Source organism: Chiloscyllium plagiosum, chromosome 5, assembly GCF_004010195.1.
Source record: "Chiloscyllium plagiosum isolate BGI_BamShark_2017 chromosome 5, ASM401019v2, whole genome shotgun sequence".
Classification (NCBI taxonomy): domain Eukaryota; kingdom Metazoa; phylum Chordata; class Chondrichthyes; order Orectolobiformes; family Hemiscylliidae; genus Chiloscyllium; species Chiloscyllium plagiosum.
The window spans coordinates 24,114,707-24,136,173 of NC_057714.1; the positions used below are offsets into that span (position 1 = coordinate 24,114,707).

General features: G+C 41.3%; 1 protein-coding gene across 2 annotated transcripts in view; it reads right to left on the reverse strand.

Moving 5' to 3' along the window:
- Positions 1-7,808: 7,808 nt before the first annotated feature.
- fam221a (family with sequence similarity 221 member A) overlaps positions 7,809-21,467 on the reverse strand; it is a 49,071-nt gene continuing 35,412 nt past the window's right edge. The window contains exons 5-7 of one of the 2 annotated variants that reach the window (XM_043689749.1): positions 14,209-14,319; positions 11,677-11,762; positions 7,809-8,123 (exon numbers count right to left, since the gene is read on the reverse strand). In XM_043689749.1, coding sequence (XP_043545684.1) covers positions 8,022-8,123; positions 11,677-11,762; positions 14,209-14,319 — 299 coding nt within the window. In that variant the 3' untranslated portion in view covers positions 7,809-8,021. The remainder of the gene's footprint in view (positions 8,124-11,676; positions 11,763-14,208; positions 14,320-21,467) is intronic. The other variant, XM_043689750.1, reaches the window with a different exon arrangement.

Below are 21,467 nucleotides of genomic sequence, written 5' to 3' on the forward strand. Positions count from 1 at the left end.
AGGAGGCCCAGGACCTCCATGTCCTCGGCTGAGTGGGAAGGGGAGTTGAAATGTTGGGCCACAGGGTGGTGTGGTTGATTGGTGCGGGTGTCCCAGAGATGTTCCTAAAGCGCTCTGCTAGGAGGCATCCAGTCTCCCCAATGTAGAGGAGACCGCATCAGGAGCAACGGATACAATAAATGATGTTGGTGGATGTGCAGGTAAAACTTTAATGGATGTGGAAGGCTCCTTTGGGGCCTTGGATGGAGGTGAGGGAGGAGGTGTGGGCGCAGGTTTTGCAATTCCTGCGGTAGCAGGGGAAGGTGCCAGGACGGGAGGGTGGGTGGTTGGGGGAGCCAGTGAATGGGCTTTACTTGAACTTTCAGAAGGCATTTGATAAGGTTCTACACAAAAGATTTGCATGTAAAATTAAAGCTCTTGGGCTGAGGTAGCATACTGATATGAATAGAGAACTGGTTGACAGACAGGAAACAAAACTGTTTATTGTTACGCTATATGAGTGGCAGCCAATGACTAGTTAGATACAACAGGGATCTGTGCTTGGGTCTCAGCTTTTCACAATATATTAAAGATTTAGATGAGGGAGCTAAATGTAATACCTCCCATTTTGCAGATGACACAAAGCTATATGGGAGGATGAACTGTGAGGAGAATACAGAAATGCTTCAGTGTGATTTGGACAAATTGAGTGAGTAGGCGAATGCATGGCAGATAAAGTGAAAGTAATCATGCAGGTGCAGCAGGTGGTGAAGCAGGAAATGGTATAATAAAACAAAGAACCACAGATGTTGGAGATCTGAAACTAAAGCAGAAATTGATGGCGAAACTCAGCAGGTCTGGCAGCACCTGTGGGGAGAAAGCAGAGCTAACATTTTGATTCCAGTGACTCTTCAGCAGAACTGGTAGCAGCTAGGAGAAAGTGGTATTAATGCTGAAGATGGGCTTTGGAGGGTGGTGGGAGTGGTGAGCGGATATGTGGAGACAGAGCCCAGAGAAAGAGAGAGATATGGAAGGGGTAGACAAACAAGGGGGTTATCGATAATAGGCTAGGACAGTTGAGAAGTTGCATAAGTGATAATGAGAGCTGAGAGTAGGAGAGAATGGGTTGGCTGTGCTCAAAGCAATCCATGTCATGTCAGGACCAGAGTGTGAGGATGGTTAAAAAAACATGGAAGGATGGAATCAGGTTCCAAACTCGATTTCAAGTTCTAATGGCTGCACGGTCGCCAAGTGGAAAATGACATGTTGTTCTTCAAACTTGCCGAGGCTCAATGGAACATTGCAACAGGCTTGAGAAATGTTGGCCAGTGAACACGATGGTGTGTTAAAGTGGCAGGAACTGGTCAGTGTGGGTCAATTTTATGGGCCGAAAGTGAATGCTGAAAACAGTCACCATGTCTGCATTTCAACTCCCCAAACGTAGAGGAAACCACAGAGTGAACAGTGAGTACAATAGACTGGATTGCGTGAAGCACAGGTAAATTGCTGCTTTACCTGGAAAGTGTGTCTGGTGTCTTGGATAATGAGGAGGGAGGTGGTAAACGGGTAGGTATTACACTTTCTGCGATTGCATGGGAAGGTGCTGCGGGGGTGTGGAGAGCTGTTGGGAATGGAGGCGGAGTTGACTGGAGTAATTAGGAACGGTCCTCGCAGAATGCTGACAAAGGACGAAAGGGGGAATATCTGTCTGGTTGTGGCATCCCATTGGAGGGACCGAAATGGCGGCTTATAATCTTTTGGAATTGGAGCCTGGTGGGGGGGAAATTGAGGATCGGGGGACACTATAATTGTTGTGGGAAGGAAGAGAAGGGGTGAGGGCAGACGTATGGGAAATGGGTCGGAGATGACTAGTGGCCCTGTCAACTGCTATAGCAGGGGATACTTAGTTGAGGTAAAAAGTGGACATTTCTGAATCCCCTGAAGAAGATGACCTCATCAGAACAGATGTGACACAGATAGAGAAACCAGGAGAATGGGATAGAGTCGTTTATGGAAGCAATGTATGAGGATGTATAGTTAAGGTAACGGTGAGAATCAATGGGTTTGTAATGGATATCGGTGGCCAACTTATTCCCAGAAACAGAGATATCGAGGAAAGGAAGGGAGAAGTCAGGGATGAACCAGGGGAAGGTGAGAGCAGGATGGAAATTGGAATCAGAATTGATCAATTTTTCCAATTCTGAATGAAGGAGGGAAGGAACAGCAATGATGTAATCAATGCAATGCAGAAAGAACTTCGGATGGGGGCCTGAGTAGGATTAGAAAAAGGTATGTTCCATGTACCCACAAAGGGACTGGCATAACTGGGCCTTATGTGAGTACCATGGCCAAACCTTTGTTCTGCAGAAAGTGGGAGAAGTTAAAGTGGAGCAAGCCCGGCCAAACAGAGGAGAGAGTTGGTGGATGTGGATGGTCCAAGCCTTCTTTCCAGGAAAAAGTGGAGAATCCTGAGACCATCCTGATGGGGAGCTGGGAGGCTGTTGCAGAGAGATCCCCAGATGAGATGAGTTGGTCAGATGCTCAATTGTGGGGTCATGTCCAAGGGGAAATAGGTAGAAGTATGTGAGAGCTGGTGCTCAGCCTCTGCCAGACAACAACAGCACCACCCTTAATGGCTAGCTTGATTAAAAGGTCACGGTTGGATCTGAGAGCAGAGCGTGCAGTCAGTTCAGAGGGAAATAGTTCGAATGGGTAAGGGGGGGGGAGGAAACGGAGAAATTAATGCAACCAATGTCACATTGACAATTCTAAATGAACAGGTTGGAGTGCAGATAAAAGGCCAGAGAGAGGGCTCCAGATGGAGGGAGAGTGTTGGAGGTGGATGAAGGAGTCTGTGAGACAGAGGGCGTATTTTTGTCTGAAGAAATGGGCATGGAGGCAAAGGTGATGGAAGAATTCAAGGTTATATATGCCCAAAATTCATTGAGGTGGGTGCACAGATGGATAAAACTAAGACCTTTGCTAAGTACAGAATGTTCAGCATCTGCAAGGTCAGAAGGGATTATAAATACTTGACAAGAGGTGGGGTTAGGAGAAGGGATGGAGACAGCTGGAAGAGAAGTTAAAAGAAGGATATGGGTATCTCTGAGTTATTGCAGTTAGCGTTTCTTAATGATGAAAGGAAAAGATTTTTGGTGAGAATGTTAATGAGCCAGAGAATGAAATGGACCTGGGGACTGGATTCTATGACTATAGGACAGCTCTGAGCCAGCATGAGGCAGTGGTGACGAAGAAAGAATTTGACATTCTGCATATGGCAATGCATACCACTGAGAGTGGATTTCAGGATGTTATGAGACCAACTTTCTGAGGAGTATTGTAAATCAGAGAAACCAATGATCCCTAGTGGATTCAAAACACAAAGCATGAGTCACATGGAGCGAATATGAGCAATGGGATGTGACTGTGGAAACGAGTTTTGTCAAACACTTGGAGTGAAAACAAAAGTAATAATGGTGAACAAGAAGAAAAGTTAGAACAGAAATCCTGTTGCAGAGTGGAGATGAACGTCTTCAAGATGGAAGAAATGTGCAAGTGAATTAATTTCTTCTATGCTGGCCCACTATCAATAATGCCCTTATCTGCCCACCTCTATCATGTCTCTCTCTGGGATCCATCTTCACCTAACAGCTCACACAGTAACATCCTCCATATCATCTTCAGTATAAATACCACATTTTCCTAGCTGCTAACAGTTCTGATGAAGTGTCACAGGGCTCAAAATGTTAACTTTGCTTTCTTTGCCAGCAATTCCAGTTTTTGTTAAGACAAATGGTACGTTGGCCTTCATAGCAAAAAGACTCGCGTCCAGGAGCAGGGATATCACTAAAATTGTACAGGGACTTGGTGAGACTACACTCCTAAGTAATATGGGCATTTTCAGTCTCCTTATCTGAGGAAGGATGTTCTGACTAGGCAGGGAGTTCAGCAAAGGTTTACCAGACTGAATCCTGGGAAGGCAGGACAGGCTGGAGAATACCCAATGTAGTTCCTTTGTTCAAGAAGGGCAACAAGAATTATCCAGGAAATTATAACACAATGCTCCTTTTTTCAGTGATAGGGAAATTATTGGAGAAGATTCTTAGGGACAAGATTTACTTGCATTTGGAGAAGAATAGACTTATTAGTCAGCATGGTTTTGTGCAGAGGAAGTCTTATCTCACAAACTTGATTGAGTTTTTTGAGGAAGTGGCAAAGATGATGGAGCGTAAGGCAGTGGATATTGTCTATATGGACTTAACTAAATAATTTGACAAGGTCACTCATGGTAGGCTGGTTCAGAAGATCAGATTGCATAGAATCCATGATGAGTTGGTAAGTAGTATACAAAATTGACTTGGTCATAGAAGACAGAGGGTAGTTGTGGAAGGTTTTTATATTTTATGACTGGAGGTCTGTGACCAATGGTGTTTCACAAGGATCAGTCCTGGGATCTTTGTTTTTTGGAATGTATATAAATGGTTTTGATGAAAATGTCAGTGATAAGTTTTCAGATGACACAAAAATTGATGGAGTTGTAGATAGTGAGGAAGAATATCAAAGAATGCAGCAGGATATAGATCAATTGGTAAATTGGGCAGAGAAATGGCAGATGGAGTTTAATCCATGCAAGTGTGAGGTGATGCATTTTGGGAGGTCAAATGCATGAGGAAAGCACATAATAAATGGCCAGACCCTAGGAACATTGATATTTAGAGGAATCTTGGCATCTTAGTCTATAGTTCCCGGAAAGTGATAATATAAATGGATAAGACGACAAAGAAGGCATACGACATGATTGCCTTCATTGGTTGGGGCACTGAGTATACAAGTTGGCATGTTATGTTGCAGCTGTATAAGACTTCTGGAGTACTGTGCATAGTTTTGATCATGACGCTTCAGGAAGGATGTGGAGGCTTTGGGGAGGGTGCAGAAGAGGTTCACCAAGATGTTGCCTGGATTGGAGTGTATTAACTATAAGTAGAGATCAGATAAACTTGGAGAGTTTTCACTGCAACATCGGAGACTGAGGTGCGACCTGATAAAAGTGTATAGAATTATGAGCTGCATGGATAGGACGGGTGGTCAGAATCTTTTTTGAGAGTGCAAATGCCAAATACGAAGGGCATTGGTTTTATGTGAGAGGGGGAAAGTTTAAAGGAGATGTGCGAGGAAAATGTTTTACACGGAGGGTGGTAGGTGCTGGAATGCACGACTATGAGAAGTGGTAGAAGCAGAAATGTTAGCAAATTTTAAGCAGCATTTAGACAGACACAAGAACAGGTAGTGAATACAGGGATATGAACTATTTGCAGGCAGATGAGATCAGTTGAAAATAGCATCATGGTTGGCACAGACATGACAGGCCGAAGGGCCTGTTCCTGAGCTATACTGTTCTGTGTCTGTGTCTGAAGAGAGACTGGATCAGTTAGGAGCATAGACAGTTCAGATATTGGAATTTAGAAGAATGAGTGGGGGAGATCGCTACAAATATTCTATCAGGGCTAGACAGACTAAATGCAGAAATATTGTTACCATTGACGAGGGAGTCCAGAACCAGGGGTTATTCTAAGTCTAAATGGAGTAGGTCATTTAGGACTGAGATGAGGAGAAATTTCTTCATCCAGAGAAATGATGAGCCAGTGGAATTTTTGCCATATAAAGTAGTTGTGGCCAAAACGTTGAATATTAAAGGAGTTAGATATAGTTCTTAGGCCTTAAGGAATCAAAAGGTATCGGTAAAAGAATGGCAACAGGGTACTGATTTGCCCCATCAGTCATGCTTATTTTGAATGGCAGAGCAGGCTGAAGAGGCAGAAAAACATACTTCTGCTTCTATTTTGCACATCTTAAATTTAAAATTTTAATGGCAAAATTCCATCATAGACATGTACAATTCTATCTTCCAGCCCTATAACTCCCACCCTTCCCTCAGACCCTCCAGTTTTCTGGTCTGACCTGTTGTACAATTACCTCCACCCTTTTGCATATTATATCTTAGTGATAACTTCTGCTGCACCAGCTTTATGTCCTGCATTCTATGCCTCTCATCTGTTTTAAAAAGATATTGGTCACCTCTCCTAAAACTTCTTTTCTTTGTTAGCCAGTTTTTTTTAATCACACCTCTGAGAAGTGCCTTGCTATGGTGTTTTTATGTTAAAGGTGCTACCTATTTGTAGACTATTGTCTTCCATTGTTAATAATCACTTCAAGGAAGAGCAGAAGTATTCTAGTATTTGGCCAATACTTCCCCTCAATCAACATCACCAAAACAGACTATCTGGCCATGTATGTTATTACTGCTTGTGGGATTTCCTGCTTGCAAATTATGTGTTTTCTTAATTACGATGAATGCACTTCAAAATTATTTAGTTAATATAAGACAATTTCTTAGGGGGTTAGATAGGGTCGACAGTATGAACCTTTTCCCGCGTATTGAGTCGGGTATTACAAGGGGGCATAGCTTTAAATTAAGGGGGGGTAGATATAGGACTGATGTTAGGGGTAGGTTCTTCACTCAGCGAGTCGTTAGTTCATGGAATGCCCTGCCAGTAACAGTGGTGGACTCTCCCTCTTTATGGGCATTTAAGAGGGCATTGGATAGGTATATGGAGGATAGTGGGTTAGTGTAGTTTAGGTGGGCTTGGATCGGCGCAACATCGAGGGCCCAAGGGCCTATACTGCGCTGTATTCTTCTATGTTCTATGTTCTAATTTCAGAACTTCTTCAGTTGTAAAAACTGTGCAAATACAAATGCTTGCTTTCAAGTGTACAATATAAAGCTGCAGACATTAACGAAAATGAAACAAAAATGTTGAGAATCCAGAGAGAAAAAAAAATCAGGTCATGGCAGTAGAAATTTTCAAATGTGTCCATCTGCTCTTTATCCAGAGACATATGTTTGAAACTGGAATTACTGAAAAAGTGAGTAATTCAGACCAGTCATATTTACGAGCTGCAGGTAACCTGTGAGCTAGGGACAATGTGCTGGGACATGTCCTGCACTGTTGAAGGGCTTTTGCCCGAAACGCCAATTTTCCTGCTCCTCGGATGCTGCCTGACCTGCTGTGCTTTTCCAGCACCACTCTAATCTTGAATCTGATCTCCAGCATCTGCAGTCCTCACTTTTGCCTCAGATATGAGCAGTCATGCTGTTTCCTAATTGCAGATGAAGGCCCAAGTGATATCCAAAGCAGCTGTTCTGAAGTGAATTCTATGCTATTTGAAGTTAGCCGAAGATCAATTACCCTCCCTCACACACTCACTCACTCAGGCTCCCTCATTCATTCAAAACCTCAATGTCAAGCAGCAAGCTGACAGCCCACAAGAAACATGGCTGTTAAAGTGGACGTAGTGCCTGGGGATTGGGGCCAATAAGAGCCCAGGTATGGGGTGAAATTGAGCATGGAGCAAAAGGTGGCTGATAGAAGCCAGGGGAAGTTGTGGCTGATGCAGGTGAACTAGTAACTGAAAAGAACAGACAAATTACTCGTTCAGATGCAGAGTCTGCTTCAAAACACTACTTTCCATATTACCTTTGAATATTTTTCTCAGATTTTCCCATTATTCCTTCCTCATAACTTCTTAAGCTGTAGGAGAGATAATTTCTTTTTGCTATTAACCACTAGGGATTTGCCTCTGATTGAATGTGAATAACAGTACAGGCCCAAAGATTAAACTCCTTTCTAAAAACTGCAACCTGGCAATATTTTTGGCACATTTATTTGTCCTGAAGATATTTATGCCAACAAATATTATCATGGTAAAAAGGCTTTTCAAAATCTGTTCTTCAGAAATAACTGTGCAGACATTGCTAAGCAACAGACACGTTTCATTTCCAAGATGTTTATTTGTATGAGGATGACAATTTTAAAGGTACATATATTCATGAAGTTCACTATAACCATTTTCAAGTCATAAACTGAAGACAATGAAAGTTTGAAATGTTGGGTGCAAGTAGAATGGTGTAGTGACATCAATAATTTATCTGATGTACTTGATAAATGGAAAGACATTTAAATGTATGTATGTTCTTTGGACTTTCAGTGTTTTGGTGGTCTTGATGGTTTTGGCACTTGTGAAGTTTCACCTTTAGACGCAGGAATTTTTTTCTGTCCCTTAGCAGCAGCCTTTTCCATCTTAAGCTAAAATAAAATAGTGTGTGTTAACTATCATAATAAATGTTTTATTTCAAAAATTGTGTTAAATTAATGTGTATGAATGTAATAAGATCACTACTGTAACACACAATTAATGAAAATCTAATCATATGCTCGATTGCTAACTACTTTGAGATCAATAAAGAATCACAGAATCGTTATGGTGCAAACGAAGATGAATTGATTGTGTACCACCTCTCCGATTGAACATTATGACTCAGTGCTATTCTCCTGCCTTTTCCTTATAACCCTGAATATTGTTTCTATTTATATATTCAGTTAATGCCCCCTTGAACGTCTCAATTGACTGGGTTTCCACTACACTTTCAGGCAGTGTGTTCCTGACCTGGACCACTTGCTGTGTGAAATGTTTTTCTCATGCTACATTTGTTTCTTTTACAGATGTCACTTCAAATCTGTGTCTTCTTGTTCTCAATCCTATTGTGACAAGGAACAATTTTTCCCCTATCTGTCTAGACCATTAATGATTTTGAAAAATTCAATAAAATCTCCTCTTAGCCTTGTCTTCTTAAAAGAAAATGGTCCCAATTTCTCCTATCTGTCTCAATAATTGAAGTTTTGCATATAACCCCACCTATTAACCTCTTCCTTCCCAAACTGTGATAACCAGAAATGTAAACAGCACCTCAGCTAAAGTCTAGCTAGTAGTTTATACAAGTTTAGCATAACTTGCTTGCTCCTTTACTCTATGGCAGTGTTATTAAAGCCTCAGATACTGTATGCTTTATGAAGTGTTCACTCTACCTGGCCTGCCATCTTCAGGGATTCAAGCATATATAGATATATATGCAGATCTGTTTCTGCACATCCTTTAACATTGCACTGTGTATCCATATTCTTTCTCCCAAAATGTAAGACCTCACACTTCTCTGCATTGAAAATTATGTGCCACCAATTTGTTCATGTCCTTCCATAATTTTACACAGGCTTTCTCACCATTTACAATGCTTCTTAGTTTTGTACCATCTGAAAACTTGGAAATTGTCTCCTGCACACCAAGATACAGATGGTAACCATACATCAAGATAAACAAGGATCCCAAAACCGAACCTTGGAGAACTCCACTAGAAATACTCCTTTAGTCAGAAAAATATCCAACCATCCATCAGCCAATTTTGAATCCAAATTTATTCCACTAACTATAATGTTCTCTGACGTCTCTTCTGTAGCACCGTAGTGAATACCATTTCTTTTACACAAAGTATTCATGAACACCTCAGCTATGCTTCCTGCCTCCATGTATAGATCGCCCTTATTATCCCTAATCAGCCCTCTCCTCTTTTAACACGTTTTACTGATAATGCACCTATAGAATTCCCTTTTATGTTATCTTCTGGTTCATAGTCCCTTTTTACTACACTTACTGGTGTTTTCACACCCCCCTTCTGAATTCAGCTTTTTTCACAATTGTATTTTCTACCTGACATCTGCCATAAGCTTACTTTTCTTTATTTACCTTAATCTTTATCTCCTTTTTGAGAGGAAACCCTGGGTTTATTTGCCCTATTTTTACACTTTGAGGAAATATATCTTAACTATGCCCAAATGATCTAATCTGAGGCAGCTCAGATGCTGTCTTTTTCAATAGTCTTTGTTTCTAGTCCATCCAGCTAGCCACAAAAAGACACGACCCTCTCTTCTCGTAGCCCTACACACGGATAAAAAAAACCACCATTTTGATTGGGACAACACATCTATCCTGGGACAGGCTAAGCAAAGACATGCCAGAGAATTCCTAGAGGCCTGGCACTCCAACCACAATGCCATAAACAAACACACAGATTTCGATGCTATCTATCAACCCTTCAGAAAATGAACAGGAAATGACATCACCACAAACCCCAGGAACCCCATCCAGGAGAAAGCAGGAGACAACAGCTTCGCTTCACTTGGAGGTCGCCACTGATGATGTTACCTAGCCAGGTAATGAAACATCTGGATATCAAACCTACAGCTCAGCGAGCAAACCTACACCCTAATTATTCTTACTCTGGATTATCAATTATCCTTTTCACTGTTATCTTAAACCTTATGAAACAATGGTCACTGTTGCCTAAGTGTTTTCCAAGTGACACTTGCTCCACTTGGCAAACCTTGTTTCCAAGAATCAGGTCTTGTAGTGCCTCCTTTTCTGTTGGACTGCACATATACTGCTGTAGAAAATTCGCCTGAACACAATTTACAAATGTTTGCCCCTCGCTTCTGTTTATTCTACCAATATCCCAGTCTATATCCAGGTGATTGAAGTATCCTATTATAAATATTCTAAGAGATTTAGACCCCTCCATAATTTCTCTCCAGATTTGTTCCTCTACATCCTGCCACTATTTAATGGTCTGTAGACTACACCAAGCAATGTAATTGCACCCATTTTAGTCTTAGTCCTAGCTAAATCAACTGTCCTTAAACTTTCTGGATAGCTTCTTTCTGCAGCACTGAAATGCTCTGCTTAACCAATACTGCCATCCCTCCTTTGTTCCCTTCCTATCTTTCTTGAACACCATTTTACCAGCAATATTTAACATCCTGTCTGGTCCTTCTTTGAGTAAGACTCTGTTACAGCCACAACATCATAATCCCACATGGCAATCTGCACCTGTACTTCATCAATCTTACTGATTAAACTCATTGCATTCACATATATGCAGTGAATCTCCTAATTAGAGTCATAGAGATGTACAGCATGGAAACAGACCCTTCGGCCCAACTCGTCCATGCTGACCAGATATCCCAATATAATCTAATCCCACCAGCCAGCATTTGGTCCTTATTGCACCAAACCCTTCCTATTCATATACCCATCCAGATACCTTTAAATTTTGCAATTGTACTAGCCTCCACCATTTCCTCTGGCAGCTCATTCCAAACATGTACTAGCCTCTGCGTGAAAACGTTGGTGTCATCTGCAAACTTACTAACTATAACTCTCACGGTCACATCCAAATCATTTATATAAATGATGAAAAGTAGTGGACGCAGCACCGATTCTTGTGGCACTCCACTGGTCACAGGCCTCCAGTCTGAAAAACAACCGTCCACGACTACCCTCTTCTTGAACTGCTGCAGTCTATGTGCTGGAGGTTGAACCATAACGCCATTACGAAAAGAATTCCAGGATTCTGACCAGCAACAGTGAAGGAACAGTGGTATATTTCCAAGTCAGGATGGTGAGTGATTGGAAGGGAACTTGCAAGTAATGATATTCCCATGTAACTGCAGCCCTGTCCTTTTAGATGGAAGTGGTTATTGGTTTGGAAGGTGCAGTCTAAGGATCTGTGGTGAATGTCTACAATGCATCTTGTTATTACTACCACAAAACACTTTTGAAATTAATTGTGAAATTATTTGCAAGTTTTCTTTCAAACGTCCTGTTTTGTAACTTGGTTTGTCAGTGTTACCTACACTTTATCTCAAGAAAATCTTTTAATTTTAGAAAAGTTAAAAGTTAAAAAAAATTGCTGCTCCATGAAATATTTCATAGCTTATTTTCACATTTGCTGCACTAAGGTTACCATACCCGTTCTTGATATTGGCTTTCAAAGTAAGCCATGTCTCGCTCCTCAGCTGTGGGAAGGTGAGCAAATCGACTTAAACCATAAACATCTGCAGAGATATCATGGAATTTATTAAATAGTAATTCATCCACATACTCTACAATAGGAATAGTTAATTTAACTTGCACAAATTTCATATTGGGTGTACATATTTAAATATTTTCCAATGGTGCAAAATAATGTGAATTTGAAAACCACATATATCTTCCAATAATCAGAAAATTTGTATTTCAGAGGAAAAAAGTGACTCAATTATAGCTGTTCAGAAATGTTTGCTTCAGATTATTACCATGTGTGGCATGGTAATTTCTTATTGAGAGAACCAGGAATTTGCAGTTAATTGAGTGATAGAAGTTGACTAACTTTTTTTCTAAGAAAATATCTTTGATATTTTTTACAGATAAATATTTATATTGACATTTTTCTAATATTACCCATGTGCTTTTATTATTATATGCCCTCAAGAACACCAGTGCAACACTTGTCTACATTCCAGCTGTTTGAAAAACTATATCATATAGTTATTACACCTAACTAGCCAATAATTAGAGAACTGAAATTATAGGAATTAGAGGAAACAATATTATGAAATTTAGAATTAAAAATGGTAGACTAATGCCATGGCCTGAATATTAACAGCTGTGTCGAGAGGGTGGTGCTGGAAAAGCACAGCAGGTCAGGCAGCATTCGAGGAATAGGAGAATTGATCTTTTGGGCATAAGCCCTTCATCAGGAATGAGGATTGTGGGCAGGGGGTCTGACAGATAAATGGGACGAAGGTGGGGTTGGGGGGGGTAGCTGAGAATACTATAGGTAAATGATGGTGAAGGAGAAGGTGATAGGTCCGAGAAGAGGGTGGAGCGGATAGATGAGAAAGGTGATGGACAGGTAAGGAGGGTGGTGCCAAGTTAGAGGCTTGAGACTGGGATAATGTGGTGGAGGGGAAATCCACATCGATCCCGAGAAGTTGCAAAGTTCCAAGGCAGAATATGAGGCGTTTTTCCTCCAGGCTTCGGATGGTAAGGGTTTGGCGATGCAGATCCAGGACCTGCATGTTAGATTAGATTAGATTAGATTCCCTACCTTCAGCCCAGCCAGTCCACACCGACCCTGTGAAGAGTAACCCACCCAGACCCATTTCCCTCCGACTAAAGCACCTCACACTTTGGGCAATTTAGCATGGCCAATTCACCTAACCTGTACATCTTTGGACTGTGGGAGGAAACCGGAGCACCCAGAGGAAACCCATGCAGACACGGGGAGAATGTATAAATTCCACACAGACAGCTGCCTGAAGCCGGAATCGAACCTGGGACCTTGGTGCTGTGAGGCAGCTGTGCTAACCACTGAGACACCCTGCCGCCCCTTGGGGAGATGAAGTATTCAGCCACGGAGCAGTGGGTTTGGTTGGTGCGAGTGTCCCAGAGATGTTCTCTGAAACGATCCACAAATAGGCATCCTGTCTCCCTGATGTAGAGGAGAAGACATCGGGTGCAATGGATAGTGAGTCTCTTCAGGACATGGTGGAAAAGCTTCAGGGCAGAGGAGATGACCGGGGATGGGGGAGGATGCAGTGAGAGAGGGACTCACCGAGATCCTTGTAGAAAGAGGAGGAGAATTTCTTCAAGGTAGGCATCCTTGGAAGAGGTTTCACAGTAGGGTTGAAATCAACTTGGAGAAAGTGAGGACTGCAGATGCTGGAGATCAGAGTCGAGAGTGTGGTGCTAAAAAAGCACAGCAGGTCAGGCAGCATCCAAGGAGCAGGAGAATCAACGTTTCGGGTACAAGCCCTTCATCAGGAATGAGGCTTGTGGGCTGGAGGGCCAAGAGAGAAATGGAATAGGTTTGTAGTTGGGGGCGGGTGGGAAGGTCGCTAAAAATGCGATGGGTAAATGAAAGAGAGGAAGAAGTGATAGGTCGGAGAGGAGGGTATGACCTACATCGGCAGAGCAAAGGGAAGGGGGGTGAAACTTTGGAAAGAAAGTCTACAGATGGTAAGCCTTCTCTAATTTCATTTCTCACATCAAGTGGGAAGCGTTCATTGACATTTTTGCCTCAAAGCCAAAGGTCATGTGTTCAGCCGTCTATTACTTCCTTCCTTCTCTTGAAGTTTATTTTTATTCTTAAATGGAGAGCTTTGAGCTGCTCGAGCTCCACTTTATGCAAATTTCACAATTCACTTATTTTGCACAAACCAGTATGAAGTCATAATTCAATTCAGCTCTAATGCCTTTTATATGAATGAGGAATAAAATATAAGCTACAGAAAACAGCATTTACTATTTTATCTAAACGCTCATTATTGTAATAACAATACTGCATGTTTTATGCAAAACTAAGATACATTAGGATTAATTCTTGCTCACTTGTACATATGAAATCCTGTAAGTGTGTAACGCAAAGATTATTTTGTGTAACTCAATACAAAGAATACAATGGTCTATAATTAGAATAATTTGAAGTGCTACAATTATGCCTTTTAATTTATTTCTTACCATCTGGAGAGTGTCCAGCATTTATTGCATCCATTTGTGGTCCATAAGCTCTCAGAAAAGGATGATCCATTGAAGTAGAAGGTGCATCAAGAATTTCATCACTTGGTGCCCCTGAAACAAATAATAAATCCTTTGATGGATAAAGACTCCAATACATATTCGGAGGGTCAATTGGATAAGACCTGAAAACTGTTTCTGGAGTCACAATGTGGAATTAACCAACTGTGTAAAGCAGTATATTAAATTTATACTTCCCGATGTTTTATATGATTGCTGCATGTGGTCAACAAATGGACAATGATTTTTCTGGTTGCTTGGATCAGCAAAGGTCTGATATTATGAGCAAATAACACTACTTAAATGCAGCCTGCACCTTTGAAAGAGGCAGGGTAGTATGCTTGCATGAAGAATTGAAAGCGGTGCTGGAAAAGCACAGCTGGTCAGGTAGCATTCGAGGAGCAGGAGAATCAACATTTTAGGCATAAGCCCTTCATCTCGATTCGCGATTCTCCTGCTCCTTGATGTTTAAACAACATTTGGATAGATTCATGAATTGGAAAGGTTTGGAGCGCTAGGGGCCAGGAGCAGGTAGGTGGGACTAGTTTAATTTGGGATTATGTTCAGCATGGATTGGTTGGACCGAATGGTCTATTTCCATGCTGTATGACTCTATCATACTCTAGCAGGCACTACTAGCTTAATGTTAGCCCACACACTTGTGTCTGATGAATGCAAAGTTTGTACATAACAATTAGCCGTAATAAATATCTGTTGAATTCTGTAACATCACAATACCCACAATCAGTTTCTTTTTTATCTTACAGGCACATCAGCTAGAATACTCTGCTAGAGATAAGTGATAGACATCTAAAAAATGCAAGAATATCTTTGTGGCAAATATTTGGAAAACTAATTCTGGGAAACAAACTGGACAAGAGCTTTGGACAACAGAGATTTTGGACAAAGTAACAGCTTCTTATCTCTCAAGTCCAGTGATTGTTCTGAGAACAGAAAGCTGTACAGATTTGTAGATACGGCATGAACTACCAATAAAACAAAGCTAATTTCTGTTGATTGTAATTTATGTTCTTTGATGATAATATAACTTTTTAAAAAGTTATATTAATTTAAGGAAGGGAAGAAAAGGATACACTATTGAACAACACCACAAAGTCAGTGCAATGCCATACAGAAGCTGGAGGCTAATACAATTGGTTCCAAGCATTTGACACATAAGTTACCCTTCTTAGAACAGCAGCAGCAACAAAGGCTTCGCCTTAAAGAAGAAGCAAGTTTCTAATCACAGTGATAGATAATTAGGAATGTAAGGCTTAAAGGGTTGCAGTTCAGGCAGAAAGAACAATGGACTGCAGAAACCTCATTGTGGATTGGACAATATCCAGTAATACCCTTGCTGAATTACACCTGTTCAAATGACTATTCATTTTTATAGATCAAACAAGAAATGATCCTGAAAAAAATCTCTAAACATCTTGCACACAACTGGCAAGGAGATGTTTCAAGGAATTAACACATCCAGTCCTTTTGTGGATGATCAATCCAAAAAAGATCTGGAGAGTTCTTGAAGACCAACTCAAAATAAGAATTGACCTCAAGATTAAAGCCTTCAGGTGTTATAGTCAGATAGCAACTCCTAGAGTCTATTGATCAGTTTGTCAGAAGATGTTGCTGCAAATCACAAAATGTATCTTTTCTGACTGTTAGAGAGGCTCATTGAGTTAGTTATTTTACTTCTACATCAAATAAAACATTTAGGAAAGGAATAATTTTTTGGGCGAGAAAAACAGCCAAATCATTGATGCATTGCTTGAAGATAGATTTAACCATAAAGCAATAGTAGCAGATGAATAACAATTACGTTGGGTATAGCCAACACTATTGCTACAAAGTGCACCCAAGACAACAAAATCTATAACAAATGTGATTTGTTGTTTCTACCTAAAAGCTGTGCTGACTATCGTAAAACTGTGGCACAATAAGATACTATACATGCACTTGCAAAAAAAAATCAGATTTCAAAGGCAAGTTGGACCCCACAACAAGACGCTACATCAGCACAACACTGACAGCAAGGAAAATGTTATGAAAGTGCACAAGTGCAAACACATCAGTGAGTTTCAGAGGGAAATAAAAAAATGGCAAATTTCAGAAGATGACCAAGGTTTCAACACAGTCAATTTTGAACACTATGCCGCACACATTTTTATACAGCAATCATAAGTTTTTACAATATAATACAGTACCATATGTCCTGAAAAGCCAATACACACTAAAAACTAAACTGGTGCAAGAGCTGCCAACAAATTACCACAACACATCCTGAAGGACATGCTCATCAGTAAAGGGTGCTTAGTGGTACAGCATATTAGAGATCATATCACAGCATGTAATGAATCAACAACTCCATGCATTGGTAGAATCATATGGCAGTGCCAGTACACAAACTTATCTCGGTTTCCTGAAATTTTCTATCAACTGTTCAACAGCGGACAGACTAATATGTACAGATCTTAGTCAGTCAGAGATGTACAACACATAAACAGACCCTTCAGTCCAACTTGTCCATGCCGACCAGATATCCGAACCTAATTCAGTCCCATTTGCCAGCACTTGGCCCAAAGCCCTTTTAACCCTTCCTATTCATATACACATCCAGATGCCTTTTTAAATGTAGTAACTGCGTTAGCTTCCACCACTTCCTCTGGCAGCTCATTCCATCCACACACCACTCTCCGCGTGAAAATGTTGCCCCTTAGGTCCCTTTTATATCTTTTCCCCGGTCACCCTGAAACTATGCCCTCTAGCTCTGGACTCCCCCATCCCAGGGAAAAGACTTTGTTTGTATATCCTATCCATGCCCCTCATGATTTTATAAACATTTATAAGGTCATTCCTCAGCCTCTGACACTCCAGGGAAAACAGTGCCAGCCTATTCAGCTTCTTCCCACAGCTCAAATCCTCCAACCCTGGCAACATCCTTGTAAATCTTTTCTGAACTCTTGAAAGTTTGACAACATTCTTCTGACAGGAGGGAGACCAGAATTGAACACAATATTCCAAAAGTGGCCTAACCAATGTCTTGTACCATCGCAAATGACCTCTCATCTCCTATTCCTAATGCACTGATCAATAAAGGAAAGCATACCAAACACGTTCTTCACTATCCTATCAACCTGTGACTCCACTTACAAGGAACTATGAACTGCACTCCATGGTCCTTTGTTCAGCAACACTCCCCAGGACCTTACCATAAAGTGCATAGGTCCTGCCCTGATTTACCTTTCCAAAATGCAGCACTTCACATTTATCTAAATTAAACTCCATCTACCACTCCACAGCCCATTGGTCCATCTGATCAAGATCCCGTTATTCTGAGGTAACCTCTTTGCAGTCCACTCCACCACCAATTTTGGTGTCATTTGCAAACTTACAAACTATACCTCCTATGTTCACGTCCAAATCATTTATATAAAGGACGAAAAGCAGTGGACTAAGCACAGATCCTTATGGCACACCAATGGTCATAGGCCTCCAGTCTTGAAAAGCAATCCTTCACCACGACCCTCTGTCTTCCGCCTTCGAGTAAGTTCTGTATTCAAATGGTTAGTTCTCCCTGTATTTCATGAGATCTCACCTTGCTAAACGGCCGACCATGAGAAACCTTGTTGACCGCCTAAAAGAAATTCATATAGATCACCTCCACTGCTCTGCCCTCATCAATCCTCTTCGTTACTTCTTCAAAAAACTCAATCAAATCAGTGAGACATGATTTTCCACATGTTGACTAAACTTAAATCAATCTGTGCCTTTCCAAATAGATGAAAATCCTGTCCCTCAGGATTCCTTCCAACAATTTGCCCACCACCAATGTCAGGTTCACCGATCTATAGTTCCCTGGCTTTTCCATACCATCTTTCTTAAATAGCGGTACCACATTAGCCAATCTCTAGGCTTCTTCACCTCACCTGTGACTATCAAATCAATTATACAAATATCACACCAAGGAGCCCAGCAATCACTTCCCGAGCTTCCCACAGAGTTCTTGGGTACAGCCGATCAGGTCTTGGGGATTTATATACCTTTACACATTTTAAGATATCCGGCACCACCTCCTCTATTTACCCCACATTCTATATCTTCCAAGCCTTTCTCCGCAATGAATACTTTTGCAAAATACTCATTTAGTATCTCCCCCATCTCCTCTAGTTCCACACATAGACTGCCTTGCTGATCTTTAAGGGGCTCTATTCCCTCCCAAGTTACTCTTTTGTCCTTAATGTACATATAAAATCCCTTCGGAAATCTTTTTAACCCAATTTACCAAGGTTACCACATGTTCCCTTTTTGCCCTCCTGATTTCCCTTTTAAGTATACTCCTACTGCCTTTAGATTAGATTAGACTCCCGAAAGTGTGGAAACAGACCCTTCGGCCCAACCAGTCCACACCAACCCTCCGAAGAGTAACCCACCCAGACCCATTTCCCTCTGACTAATGCACCTAACACTATGGGCAATTTAACATAGCCAATTCACCTGGCTTGCACATCTTTGGACTGTGGGAGGAAACCAGAGAACCCGGAGGAAACCCACGCAGACTCTAAGGATTCACTCTATCTCTGATGTCTGCACCTGACAAATGCTTCCTTATTTTTATTGACCAAAACCTGAATTTCTCTAGTCATCCAGCATTCCCTACACCGACCAACCTTGCCTTTCAGCCTAACAGAAACATACTGTCTCTGGACTCTCGTTATCTCATTTTCCAGCCCTTCTTTTACCTGTGAACATCCACACCCAATCAACTGTTGAAAGTTCTTGCCTAATACTGTCAAAAAATCGGCATCCTCTAATTCAGAACTTCAACTTTTAGATCAGGTTTACTCTTTTGGGCACGGTGGCACATTGGTTAGCACTGCTGCCTCACAGTGCCAGAGACCCAGGTTCAATTCCCGACTCAGGCGACCGTCTGTGTGGAGTTTGCACATTCTCCCCGTGTCTGCGTGGGTTTCCTCCGGGTGCTCCGGTTTCCTCCCACAGTCCAAAAGATGTGCACGTCAGGTGAATTGGCCATGCTAAATTGCCCGTAATGTTAGGTAAGGGGTAAATGTAGGGGAATGGGTGGGTTGCGCTTCGGCGGGTCGGTGTGGACTTGTTAGGCCGAAGGGCCTGTTTCCACACTGTAAGTAATCTAATCTAATCTAATCTAATCTAATCTTCTCCATCACTATTTTAAAACTAATAGAATTATGGTCGCTTGCCACAAAGTGCTCCCCCATTGACACCACCTGCCCTACATTATTTTCCAAGATTGGGTCAAGTTTTACACCTTCTCTAGTAGGTACATCCACATACTGAATCAGAAAATTTTCTTGTGCACATTTAATAAGTTCCTCTCCATCTAAATCCTTAGCACTATGGCAGTCCCAGTCTATGTGCACTGGGCAGAGAGTACAATTTAGAAATTCAAATCTTGATACCTGAATACCAGCAAAGGTTTCTAAAATATGCATCCAGCACATACAATGTCATTGTTGATCATTGTGCCTGAATAGAAGCCAGAAATTAAAGCCAGGTAAATCCAATGTAGAGCACGCCAATCATGTTTGAAGAGAGTGAGGAAGAACATTCCAATGTGATGATTGTGTGGCAATGTTAAGTAATAATAACTAGCAGAAAGGCAACCAAATTTTCATGCAAATGCAACAGAGAACAATGCCACATATCTCCAGATGGGTACATGGTTACCAGATCAAGATGAGTTGTTAAACCTCCAAGAGCTGAAGTTAGAAACGTTAGCCTTCTAAACTCTGTTTTACCTGTTAGTATAATGACTGATTTGACAGTACAAGCCTAGGTATGATCATATATATCTTTTTGCGATTAAGTTTTTAACTTGGGGATAAATGGGATGTTGCGTTATGTTTGATGATGTAGTCATGCACCTTTGAAGTAAGTGCTCTTGATATCATCACTGTGTCATAACATGTGACTTTTAAGTATAAAGTCTCATATCTCATCTTGTCCTGGATCAGGGAGGCCATCGCACTCTGCTGGACACATGCTGCCCTGTTGTAAATGGCAAAATTAATGATATGTGGTGCTGGAAAAAGCACAGTAGGTCAGGCAGCATCTGAGGTGCAAGAGTGATGACGTTTCAGGCATAATCCTTCATCAGGGTTATGCTCGAAACATCAACTCTCTTGCTCCTCAGATGCTGCCTGACCAGCTGTGCATTTTCCAGCACCACACTTAATCAACTCTGAGTTCTCCAGCAACTGCAATTCTCACTAGCTCCTAAAATTAATGCTGTCCAGACACTTATATGCCTAATGAATGTAATGTCTTTTGAATTCTTTATGATATCTACACACAGTTTCTTGTGTTATGGGAGATAACATAAATATGCTGTATCAGGTAAAACACCCTGCTGGAGGCAAACTCACACTACCGAGATGGGGATGAAGTATGGGAAGAAGGTTAAATGATATCATGTGAGTTGTCAAGGTGGATGAGTTCATCTTTCAATGGTTCTGCTGCATTCTTGAAGCTTTTTGAGATGTCATACTAGGCCAGCATTTATTAACCAGCCCTTGTTGGTCTTGAGAAGGTGGTAAGCTGTCTTCTTGAGCCACTGCTGTTCATGTCTTGTAAGTATACCTACAATGCCATTAAGGAGGGAGTTCCAGAATGACCATATATTTCCAAATCAAGAAACTGCTGAGGAGGTGCACAAAGGCATGAAGTTAGGTAATATCATTGACTTCAGAGCAGACTCCTGTCCCTATGTTTTCAATGTTCTATGTTCCTTAGGGTATAGAAGACAAACATTTTCACTTCCTATGGACAAGGTGAAAACAAGTACAGAAAGGAAGGTTGAAACCTTTTTGTTGAAGTTTCTCACAGCATTATTTTTGTCACTTTGCACCCAGGTATGATAAACACTCAACTAACTACATTCAGCCATCTCTCAACATTTATCCTCATTTAGCTTGCATCTTTGCTTTAATTGATGAAATGATTTCTACACAAAACAGTATCACAATTCTTAACCTCATTTCATGCAACAAAGGTTCTAAGTCTGTGCAGGAGAAAGTGAGGGCTGCAGATCAGAGCTGAAAATGTGTTGCTGGAAAAGCGCAGCAGGTCAGGCAGCATCCAAGGAACAGGAGAATCGACGTTTCGGGCATAAGCCCTTCTTCAGGAATGAGGAAAGTGTGTCCAGCAGGCTAAGATAAAAG